The sequence below is a fragment of the Cataglyphis hispanica genome, chromosome 24, assembly GCF_021464435.1.
Source record: "Cataglyphis hispanica isolate Lineage 1 chromosome 24, ULB_Chis1_1.0, whole genome shotgun sequence".
Classification (NCBI taxonomy): Eukaryota; Metazoa; Arthropoda; class Insecta; order Hymenoptera; family Formicidae; genus Cataglyphis; species Cataglyphis hispanica.
The window spans coordinates 2007347-2019999 of NC_065977.1; the positions used below are offsets into that span (position 1 = coordinate 2007347).

Genomic DNA, 12653 nt, shown 5'->3' on the forward strand with positions numbered 1-12653 from the left:
GATTGAATTAAGCAGCCACACCTGTCGACTCCAGATATTTTCATTGGCGGCATGCTAATTGCCAATTAAGCTGTACCGATTCATGGTTTCCGCCCGCTATTCCAAGGTTCGAACATTCGCTTTACATTTACGTCTCTCTTCTACGGGGAGATGTAGTCGCGCGCCGAGACTATCGAAGGATGATGTCCGCTCATCGCGTTTAACTAAACGAATGAAAGCAAGTTGCGGAGAGCAAAACGTTTCGACGTTTGACAGCGCGACGAGAGTTGATTTACACGGAGAAAATCCTGTAATAAAAGGTATAATATAATTTTAATAATTGTGAAACGTATAATAAAATATAAAAGAAATGATAATATTTTCATATGTAATTTTTCACATTTATTTTTCAAATTAATATTACATATTATTCAAATTATAAATATTATTCAAATTTTTTGCTGCACAAACGAATGCATAATTTAAAATTTTTAATAGTAAATATCTTAATTTTATTCTATTTCAGCTTTACAATAAATGTTGTAAAAGAGGAAGGATATTTTTCACGTAATTGGTACTGTACAATTTTCTCCGTGTATTTTCCCGCGCGCGGCATACATTGGCACACATGTGTCTGTTGTAAATATGAAAAAATTCCAACTGGATTTACATCATTTCGCACGCCACAACATTTCATTCTCGACATAGTTTTTTTCTATCTAAATATATGATTAAATTTTCTTTTTCAAAGAGATGCTGGATATTTGCATTTTCAGTACTCTTCATTTCCTTTTTGCGAATGGAATGTTTATAATATTTAAAGAGGAGTATCGGAGAAACTCTCGCTGTATAATAGCGAGTTACGTAATACTCGTCAAAATATTACGATACTAAAAGCCCTTTCCGCTAGACACGGCCGTTACAAGAACGGACGCGAATCAACGCGAAAATCTGCCGCCGGGAATATTCGAACAACATTATCCGATAATGTACGTATCGTCAAGAACGCATTACTGCTTGCTTTCTGGGCTATCTATCTGCTAAACTACATCGGAACGAGGGCGGGGAGACGAGAGAGCCGCTCTCCACGGGGAATCGTCATTTATTAATCACGTAATGAATGAAATGTCAAATCGACGGGAAAGATATGTCATGTGTAATTATGAAAATTAAATTGCTTCCGTAAACCTCTCTGTATTGCGAGCCGGGCAGCTTATATATCGATCAATGGTTATTAATTATATAATGCTCATGTATAATTATGTAGGAAATGAAACTCTCTCTTTTTCTCTCTCTCTCTCTCTCTCTCTCTCTCTCTCTCTCTCTCTCTCTCTCTCTCTTTGGTCGCGTACAATATTAGATCATATCTTGCTTTGACCATCCTGTTAAATTTTAAGGTCCATAAGTCCATATCACGATACTATATGCGCGATGCCAGTTCTATCGACATCCTTTAAAATATGAAGCGTCGTAGAATATAGGTCATTCCATTCATCTCCGCTTATATCTTGTCTCGCTCTTATATCAATAAGAATATCTAGCATTTTATTCGACGTGATCTTGATATTATTAAAATAAAATATGAGACGCAGACGGAGTAGCGCGTGATCGACCGCATATGTGTGGTCTCCTCGAAATGTATGGAACAAAATTTGCTATTTATTTAAAGCGACGATCGCGTTAAATCGAACGAGGCGGATATACATTCACACTTTTTTTTTTTTTCATCTTTAATTATAACGGGGGGGCACGATTATAATCGGGGGATTTGCCGTTTCCGCGAATAATCTTACGCGAACATAGTAATCGTACGATCTTCCTCGATGCAATTTCCGTGCGCGAGAAAGTTCATCATCGACTCGGACTCAAATGGTGGAGATGCCTCGATCACGTCGGACGTTGCGAAACTTTACATGTCGAGATGCCGCTCGAATTAGCGATAGTTGGGATACGTACGGGAGAGGGTGACGGGGAGGAGGGGGGAGAGGGGAATGTCCCGTGGGGGCCCCGCATTATCGATAATCCAGGATCGGCGCTGCAACTTGCGCGCGTTTGGTCTCGAAGAAAGAGAGAGAGAGAGAGAGAGCGCATTCCGGAGTTGGCGTTGTCTCCGGGCGTTGTGACACGCGGCCCTAATTAATTTCACGTAGTTCATTAACAACCTCCGGCCGCAATGTTCAACGACGTTTTGGTGTCTCCGTCCCGTATCGCGAGCGCGCGTATTCCCCAAACGGGCGAAAACTCCGTTACTGGTTGCCGTCTACTTACGGATCTGGAAACTAATGTAATTTCTCTCTCTCTCTCTCACTCTTGCAGCGCAACAATTAATTTTATATATTTTATTTTTTGTTGCAATAACGAGATAAGAATTTCTTCGCCGTAATAAGAGAGAGAGAGAGCTTCTGATCTTATATAATAATTACATCTTCAGATGCGAAACTACGTCATGAAAATGATTGATTGACAGCCGGCAAAAAAATTTTGCGATCCCATGTACGCACCGTTTAGTTTCACCGCGATGTATATTTTTATTTTCTTCTTCTCGCAGTTATTATAATGATTCCATCTTTTGACTCGCTTTGGTTTGTGAAACGTGAAAAATTATCTTGGAGATGGCGTCGTTCATTTTTGCCTATATTATTTTAAAAATAAACCTTCGTCCCTTCAGTTTTCTCTCGGAACTCCTTTCACACGAGAGATACGAGCGGCATAATTTACAATATAAGCACTGAATAGCTCTCACGTTTCTTCGTTTCCGTATGAAAAGTAAGCGAAAACCGCGCGCTCAGAATCCGCGCTGCTTAGAAAAGATTTTTGCCGCAGATTTTTGTCGGGCGGGGAGCTCGGAGCTTTTTCGAGGGGACGACGAGTTTCCGACAGATGTTACCGCGGCTTGCTTACGATCTCTGTCCCTGCGGGACCTAATATAACTGAAATTAACCATGGGTTGCGGCGCGTCGGATCAGATTTTTCTCTTATTGTTTTTTTTTCTTTTTTTTCTTGTCATTCTGTCTTTCCTCGCCACGTTGCGCCGCGTAATTATACCGTGCGAGAGCTTTCGAAACTTGATCCTTTCTTTTTTACTCTCCGTTCACGAAATTATTATTTTTTTTAAATTATATTTATCCGTCTCTTCTCTCTGTCTCCCAATGAATGTGCAACAAAGAAGAGCGCATATTGCAGTATCATTCTTTTAATCCTTACAAACGTACATTGTAATGGCTTTTTCAATTACTCAATTTTACAATTTTCAAAAGAGAAAATAATATATTGGATATATTCTTGTAATATTTTGTATTTTTAAATCCATTACTGTCACATCATTATTAGATTACGTATCCAAATGCAATATAATAAATACGGTATAATGCAGTATGCAAAAATTATTTAATTTTTCTACTCGTGTATGCCGTGTGTGTAAAAAATGTAGACAAAAATATAAAAAATTATATTATATTATATATTTTTTGTAAAAAATAGCCTTCCGTTCATAATTCATTTGGGATAAATATGAATGAAAAATTACATGACAATGTTCTCATGTCAATTTGCGAATATTTATTATGAAAAATTACATGACAATGTTCTCATGTCAATTTGCGAATATTTATTATGCACGCGGATTTACAATGCAGTCAAACACGTGTCACTCAATTGCGTCTTCTTATCAAGAATTTTCCGATTATATAATAGATTAAGGCATTGCGAAATGACTATCCATATTTGTCGTAACTCTTTAAACATAAAATAATAATTTTTTCTATCACCGCTATGGCTTGTCTACGCTTCGAACAAATATAAATCTGTGAATATAATAATCGAGATTATGAATTCTCATTTTTTTTTTGTTTTTAGGTGTGTAAATATTACGCAGTGAACATATTTAGAATTGTAGTTTTGTCTCGACGCTTGTTAACAGCTACGTTATCAGTCTCTTTTTCTTTATATTATTGTCTGCTGTATTTTAACAGCTCTTGCCGCTGTTGCCATTTTATTTCCCTTTAGAGAATAGTCTTCTCTCTTTATTTTGTAGTACCTTCATTATCATTTGCTCGTGGAGCGCGATTGCACGTTTCTCTGCAATATATAAAACGTGATTATTTATATGTTTGTAAAAAGAAAGGAATAATGTTTCATGCAACGATACTTGGATACAATACGTTCGCTTAGAAATACTTTCTCAATATCTTCTCGATTTCTAATTGGTCTACAAGTTCCTCGTTATTAATTTGATATTATCTCGCTGGAGTTCTTCTGTTTTCCTTTTGTACTTCTCGTACAACCTCTTCCATTAGTTATTATATTTACACTTGATATGCAATCGCGTAAAATGCGGCCTGATTTTTCTTGCTGTAGAGAACTTTGGAACCTTGCGCGATAAATTCTTATTTCTGGCCAGATGGTTCGTATTTTTATTTTGCTCCATCAACTCTATATTTATTCCCGATCGAGGATCGTTGAAATGGAATACGAAAACTTATAAATTTTTAACGATATTTTCATTTTTTTTACATCGAAAGTTTTCTTTCTTTCCCTCATTTTTTAATTAGTAATAATCCTATATGTAATTCTTTAATAATTTTACGTATACAACGTAAATTAATTAATTAATTAATTATATATTTATTATATATTATTATATATATTTATTATTATATATATTTATAATTTATTAATTTATTTATATTAATTAAGAATTTATTTAATTGTTTTTATGAAATTAAAATTTTCTATTTTCTTTCAATTATCTAATTTGACTCTTATGAATTAAGACATATTGAAAATTTTTCTCAAGAATAAAAGAATTTTGCTACAAGTATGTAGGACTTTTGAGTGTCCGCTTTTGTCGGGAATCCGATAATCCCTTCGATGATTTGATTTTCATTGTCAACAAAAACTATCATGCGCCGAAGGTTTTTTTGAGTAGTTCGTTAAGTATCCAAGAATGTGTTTCAATTCTAATCGCCTGAATGTTGTAAAGAATTAAGATACGAAAGAACCAGACGCAAAGAAAGGAGGGTAATACAATGATTAGTATTTATCGACGTTGTCGATAACATTATGTATTCATAGAGTTACGAAATTTGGCCTATACATAGTAGTTACATAATTAGCATAATGATTAAAACGCGAAGCGACTAACAGCTGAGAGGCAGGTTGGATTTGTAAAATGTTATTAATGAACTAAAATCCTTATTTTTATTAATATTAAATTTAGGATATACTATTTTTTTAGGTTTTTCAATCAATAGATATTTCGAGGTATTCAATGAATAGGCCAATAATTAAGATTATTAAAAATAAAAAGGAAGAAAATATTATAATTTTGTTTAAAAAAAATATATATATAAATTAAGGGAATTAATAAAGTAATTTCAATATCAAAAATTAGGAAGATTAAAACTAATTATAAAAAATTGAATTCTAAAAGGCATTCGAGATTGAGATATTGGGTCAAATCCACATTCGAGAGGAGAGGATTTTTCTCGGTTTTTAAATAATTTTTTTGAGATTAAAAAATTTACTAATAAGATTACTAAAGATAAGAGAATAAAAATTAAAGATATAAGTATTAAAGATAAAATTATTTATATTAATTTTTAAAATAAATTTTTTAATTAGAAATTAAATGTATTATATTATACTATATAAATATAATTATTTTAAAAAGGTGATTATTATATAACTATATATTGTGAAACTAAACGCAAACTTGAGTGGGTTAACGCAAATAAGAGAGATTCTAGAGACGCAAATGATTGAATGGGAGCGCGCGCGGCAGCGAATTGGATTTGCTTTGTATTCAGATGCTAAGTGCAAAATTAAATATTAAAATAAAGTCACTTATCAGGCCGTAATGATGGTAAATAATGAATATCAATTAAACGTAATTTAACGTAATCACGCAAATAGAAGTACGCGAATAAAATCAACCATGCTATTTTTGAGATTTTTCTTCTGTGTTTCAATAATCGAAATATAAATTGTAATTTAAGTTACTTTATCGCTTTTCATATACCGCTAAAGTTTTTTTTTTTTTTTCAGACTTGTGCTTTATAAAATGTACAACAGAATAAGAATGAAGATATCAAGAATATATATATATATATATTTTTTTTTTAATTAAAGAACCAATTTTATACAAAAGTATTAATCAATTCAGGAAGGTGATCGGAGCGCCACATCTCTCGCATTCACTTTTGCATCACGCCGAGTCGCGCGATGTGAATAACTTTCCATCGCGAGAAATTGCGGAACGCGCTTTCAAGAGATCGACTCAGGCGGCGTATTCCTAGTTCCTTAATAGAATATAGCAGTTGGCAACTAGGACTTCCGCCTGAGCGAGAACGCACATACTCCGTTCTAACGCGCGTGCTAATTCAGTCGTCTATCTCGAGTGCGGAGATCCTCTCTCGCATAAGTGTCCCGACCTCAACTGTTTGAATTTGCTGTTTGCATTGACTAGCGTGGCAAACGAAAAGTTTGCCTGATACACAACGGCAATGATAGGACAGATGCGGCGGGCGAATACAACGGCGAGGCAAGATCTGTCAAGCTTGACTAAACTTCCTTAGCTTTTTAATTTTATTGTTAATATTGCAACATGTAACCGCGGTGTCCACATTATTTATTTTATTAATTCGCTCACTTATAAGCTCGATTTATACGCGAATTATTTACAGAAGTGTCGCCGTGCCTCCGCGACATTTACGGAGCGAACAAATCGACGTAATAGATAAGAAAGATAATTTCACGATTTCACCTGGTATGGTCCGCAGGAGGAAAGATCGGAGAATCGAACCGTCAGCACGGTGGAGTTCGAGCCGGGTGTGGAGGATCATGGGAAATCTATCACCTGCCGGGCGGAGAATCCAAACGTGACCGGACTCTACGTCGAGAAGTCCTGGAAGATCGACGTCGTGTGTGAGTACACGTTACATTTTTCCTTAACGTTCCAATTTCTCGCGGACCGTAAACCCGCTCACGACCGACAGATCGCGAAACTGATCGCGGTAAATCGAATACGACAACGATGACGAATGGCACGTTACGCTGTTTATCGATCGCCAGTCGTCGTTCTTCTTTCTCGCTCTCTCTTTCGGCTTTATCAGTTTCTGTAAATGTCACGCGCGCGCACATCTCCACGTGTCGTAAAAAAAGAAAGAAAGAGAAAAGAAATCGCCCGATAAACACCATCTTCTCATCTTCATTCGCCGAATCCCGCCGATTTTACGAGCATCTTTTCACGTGTACATCTTTTTTTCGCGCGTCCTTTTTTCTTTGTATCCCAGAGCGCCCGATTCTCCCCCTTTTTATAACGTCAATAAAAGGATCTCCGCGAGATTTCTCATAAATTAGAATCGAAATCTAACGCGGGCGCCGATCGTCACATACCTCTCGATCTCGAGATTGTCGTAAAAGAAAATTGTACCAAAAAACAAACATATGGAGAGAGTGACAGTTGGCAAGAGTAAATGGAATCGTTGATGGGTTTTAAGGATGTATGTGACATTTCGAAGTATGTGATATTTCGAAATATTAACAAAAGCATTAAAATTTCATAGATTGTTCTACTATTTCTTCTGAATATTTGTGCAAAAACTAAGCACAATTCTCTTAATGATTTGGAAGTTATTTAAATTTAAAGTTACTATTGATTCTTATGAAAAATCGCCTATTGTAGCACTTATTGACAAATTTGACACAAAGAAAAAAATATTACCAATGAAATAAAAATTTTCTCATATATTAAGGAAATTCTAATAAATATTTGTGCAAAACTTGATTTAGATCCATTAATTCGTTTAAAAGTTATTTACTAAAAATTGTAGAAAAATATTATCTGTCTCTTTTTCTCTTTCTGCAAATTATTCGTTTCTCATTGTTTTTTGCAGTTAATTTCAGAGGATATTCACGATCAAAAGTTTTTGCCATAAATTAGGAAAAATATTAATTAAAACTATTTTCTTTTACGAAGACGTCAAAATCCATATTATTTTGCGATCTTTTAATTTTTTTCATAACCCAAATTTATTTTTTTATTTTTTCAAACAGTATAAACGTAAGAAACATGTTTTCCTTTTAATTTTGACAAGTTTTTCCTACTATTGTACATCCAGAACATCTTCAATTAATCTATCGGTAATATTATTAACTGCGTTTACGCATTTATCTTCTCATCCATGTAACTCTTTTGAGATTCGACGTGCTTTTCTTCTTGTAATCTCGCAGTTCCCAAGATCTTGAAGTCCAAATGAGCGATGCTCATTTCGACGCATACGATTATTACGAACGAAACGGAGATGCTTTCTCCGCGATGAGCGCGTAACCGCGACGTAGGAGGAAAATGATGCTGCGCGCGATGTTATGCGTGCATGTGTGTGTGTGTGTGTGTGTGTGTGTGTGGTGTGTGTGTGTCGAGCGAGACATTGCGCGTCGCCGATTTCATCGGATGTCTGTGAAATTTATCATGCACAGCCACGCCTCATCCGGCCTCGTAAAACTTTACGTTCGACTTATATCGAGAGTTATGACACGCTTCTCGACGCATATTAACCCTCAGACAGCGAACGACGTGACAGCGCGCGCGGATGTCGGGTCAATTTTGATTCCCGTAACAAAATTTTTTTTTTTTTTTATACATATTTTATAATAAAATTTTTTATTGGATTTCAGTATTGTATTATATTTAATACTATATATAATAATTTAAAAAAACACGAAGAAAGATATTTTATTAAAAAAATTAATAAAAAAAACAAAATTTGTTTTCTTTTCCAATGAAAAAAAAAGTATTTTTTTCAACGTTTGTTTTCTATTAGAAAAAATAGCCTTTTTACATCTATAGTGACCGACATTGTATTTTATTTATTACCTTGAGAATCATCAACGCGAAACGTTTGACGGCCCTAGAAAATAATGACGCGAATTATATTTTGCGGGGATTATTTTTTAGCGCTTCGTTGAATCTATCTTGGTACAACGCGATCTACAATGATACTTATTGCTGGACGAGGATTTTACATTTCCTACAAGTCATAAAAAGCTCATTTTTGTCTTTAGTGCGTAGTTCGGAAGAAGCAATAATAACGAACGCTTTTACTGTCGTGCTATCATCATGCGGGCATAAGGCAGGCTTTATATGCGCAAACGGATCCTTTTGAATCACAAACAAACCGTCACCTCGCTCACGCTCGCGATAAAACGGTTTAAACGTTCAACACACAGCTCGTCGGCGACTCGTAATCTCGAAGGTTTTCGCGCACGAACGTCATCCGTCTTTAATCTACGCCAGGCAAATCTCTCGCAGCATCTCTAATGCTGCAGTCGAATAATAGCGTCTTAATGTTTCTGAACGTTGAATTATAATAGTTGATTTATCGTGAAAAGAAAGTATAAAGAATTTGGCGCAGCTATCTGATTTGATCTATTTTTTCTTAGTAAATTAAAAAAAAAAAAATTAATCTGCATTTTTCTTAAGTTCAACACAAATTCAACTGTCCTAATTATTTATTAATCTTAAATTTAATTTCCTCAATTTTGTAATTATTTTTTGCGCATTTCTTTATAAAATTAGAGTTAGCAGGGCATGGCTGATCGAATCGAATGTTTTTAAAGAAAATGGCGGTCGTACGCCAATATCACAATGCAAATTTATATCCGCAAACGTCGGCACACGCGCATTGGGAGGAGTGAGCTTTGATAGAATAAAGACCGGCTCTCTTACGGTTTGCGCGCGGCAGCCGTGTATCTCGGCCGTATGTTCATTTTAATTGTATAATACGTATAAATAACGGGAAAAAAAGCGGGAGCCGAAGCTGTGCGCGCGCGCGCTCGGATATTTTTTTCAATTTCGCAGAGGCGCGTGCGTTACTTCGGCAGCGATAAATTTCTCGATTCCCGCTACGGTTTATCGTTCGTTCTCATCTGTCCGCTCGCACCTGCACGTCCGGCAAAAATATATAGTCGGCGAAAAAACCCTCGGCAAATGGTACGTAAGGAGAGTACACGCGGACGCGCGCGATTCGCGCGAGGCGAGAAAAACTGCGGAATACGGGAAATGATGTCGTGTCACGTATTCGATTACGTTGACCGTTCTACGAGATCCGAAATAGTGCCACTTACGTACGTAAGAAGTAGAACTGTTGTCGTACCCCTCATCACCGTCGTCGCAGTCGCCTATTATTATCGATCCGCGCGATAACGAAAGAGAAAATCGAGTCTTTTTTTGGGGGCGGGACGGTGGAGGGGAGGTAATTTCTTCTCTCGACCCTTCTTCATATTAACAAACTTTGCCGTGATTTACAAAGGAAATGTGTCGGGTTATCGGACGGTAGATCACTACAGTAGGGTTAAGTTCGGAAGGGTTGACGATAAGACCGGAAGATAAAGCGACGCGATCAAGCTAATTAATACTATTTCGCACGAGTAATGTGGTCCCGGAAAAAAGAAGAGTCAACTAGAAAAGAAGGGAATTTATTGCGATGAACGATAAGGCTCTGTGAGAAGATACGCCGGGAAAGTAAATGGAAAAAGCCGAGAAAGAAAGAGAGAGAGAGGGAGAGAGAGAGAAAATGATTGGAGGGGCTCGGCATGATTAAACTAATGTGTACGTAGTAAACGTCAGATACGAGGAACAAATAAAAAGCTCGATCGTTGAGAGCCACTCGTAGCTGAGCTACAATAACATCTACCGCGGAAACGAGTGCGAGATATTATTGAGAGTCCCACGGGCAGGAAAAATATCGGCGCTAATGGAGGCTGGAGATTATGCCACGGGCGTAACTATATCGTCAGAAATCGAGATACTGCGCTTCGAGTCTGGTAATGAAAACGGCGATTATGACCGTTTTTATCGCTATATTTACGATATCACGTATATTTTATTATGAAGTGTCTGAGTGAACAAAATTTATCGTTCTCATTTGTCTGCGTTTTTATTTTATTATCTATTTTCTAATGAAATTATAATATTGTATTATAATTATGTTATAATATTATATTATAATAATAATATTATAATTTTATTAGAGAATAGGATTTTATTAGAAAATAATTTTTTTGATAATATAATAATATTATTTTTTAATCTCTCATAAAATTATACAATAATATTATTATATTACAATTTTATTAGAGAATTTTATTTAAAAAATAAAATATTAATAGTGTATAATAATAATATTATTAATATTTTATTTTTTAATAAAATTGTAACACTATTCTTATTATCATTATCTTAATAAATGATAAAAAATCGAAAGATAGAAAGAGGAGAAAGAGAGATCGATATATCAAAGTGTAATAAGCTTAAGATGTCGTCAGCTGATATACGATATAAAAAGATCTTAATATTTTGTGCTTGCAGATCCGCCGATAGTATCGTTAAACCTCGGATCGACCTTAAGCCCAGAAGACATTAAAGAAGGGGATGACGTGTACTTTGAGTGCCACATTAGAGCCAATCCTTCCTGGTCCAAGCTCGTCTGGATACACGATGTAAGAATTTTTTAAAATATCGTTTCTCTATGCGATGTCATAATTAAAAATGTGCGTATATACAGTACTACTTATAGTAAAACTTATGGAACGAAATCATTATTTAAGAAAATTCTCATAATGATTTCGTCGATATGTGGAAAGTTTCGTGTGTATCGAACATTGAGTGAAACTTTATTTAAATACTTTATTTGCATATTATGCGAGTTATTATCATGTGACATAAGAGGCGTCGAGATTATGCAATCTCTATCTTGAATTTTGTCAATAATTTTACGGTTTTTTCGATAATAACACATTACGATTTTATAATATATATTCCCATTAGGTCGAACAATATAACTTTTTTTAAGTAATAATACAATAAAAAAAAATATAAATAAATATAAAGTATAGAAGAAAGAGAATTCATACAATTCTGGCTTTTAAATTGCTCCATCACGTCTTAGTTTTGAGAAATTTGTGGTGAAAGTTGAGAAAATGGATTATCTTAATGTATTTTATCATGTTATAACTACGGTGACATGTCGGAGAAGTTTTGTTGCTATTAAAGTTAAATGTGTTGTTAAAACTTTTAGCTGTCAGAAGAAATTTTGTTGTATATATCGGTTATGATTAATAAAATATAATAATTATTAAATAAAGAGCTTAAAAAGTTGCAAATTTAAATTAATAAGAATTCACCAAACCGTCTTTAATTTAAACTTGAGAGTTTTTTAAGTTGAATACAAATCCAATATTAAAATTGACAAATTTAAAATTAATCGAAATGACTCTGATATCAAATTAGTCATAAAAATACATGCAAAAATTTATGTACACATTTGGTAAACTTTTAATAATTTAATTTGTAATTTTCTTTCTTGCAATAAACCTTACATTTTACGTACTCACTTTTTTATTTAAAAATCATATTAATCGATAACAAATTTGCTTTGAAGTCTCAACGTCTCCTTACACAGTATAGTTAACTTTGATTATAAGAAAACTTCTTTACACGTTATCGTTATTATAACACGATACAATACATTAAAATAACATATTCTTTATTCAACAATAATTGAAAATTTTTTAAATTTTGACATAATGGACTAATTTGGCAATCGGAAAATTGTACTTTCTTCTAAGTTTAAAAAAAGGTTACCTTTTGAAAAATTATGTAATCGATGAAACGC

At 34.6% G+C, this 12653-nt stretch overlaps 1 protein-coding gene across 5 annotated transcripts in view; it reads left to right on the forward strand.

Moving 5' to 3' along the window:
• Nucleotides 1–12653, forward strand: part of LOC126858056 (nephrin-like) — a 344534-nt gene that overhangs the window by 298641 nt on the left and 33240 nt on the right. For all 5 annotated transcript variants that reach the window (XM_050608060.1, XM_050608062.1, XM_050608061.1 and 2 more), the window contains 2 exons: nucleotides 6759–6903; nucleotides 11348–11478. In XM_050608060.1, the coding sequence (XP_050464017.1) occupies nucleotides 6759–6903; nucleotides 11348–11478 (276 nt within the window). The remainder of the gene's footprint in view (nucleotides 1–6758; nucleotides 6904–11347; nucleotides 11479–12653) is intronic.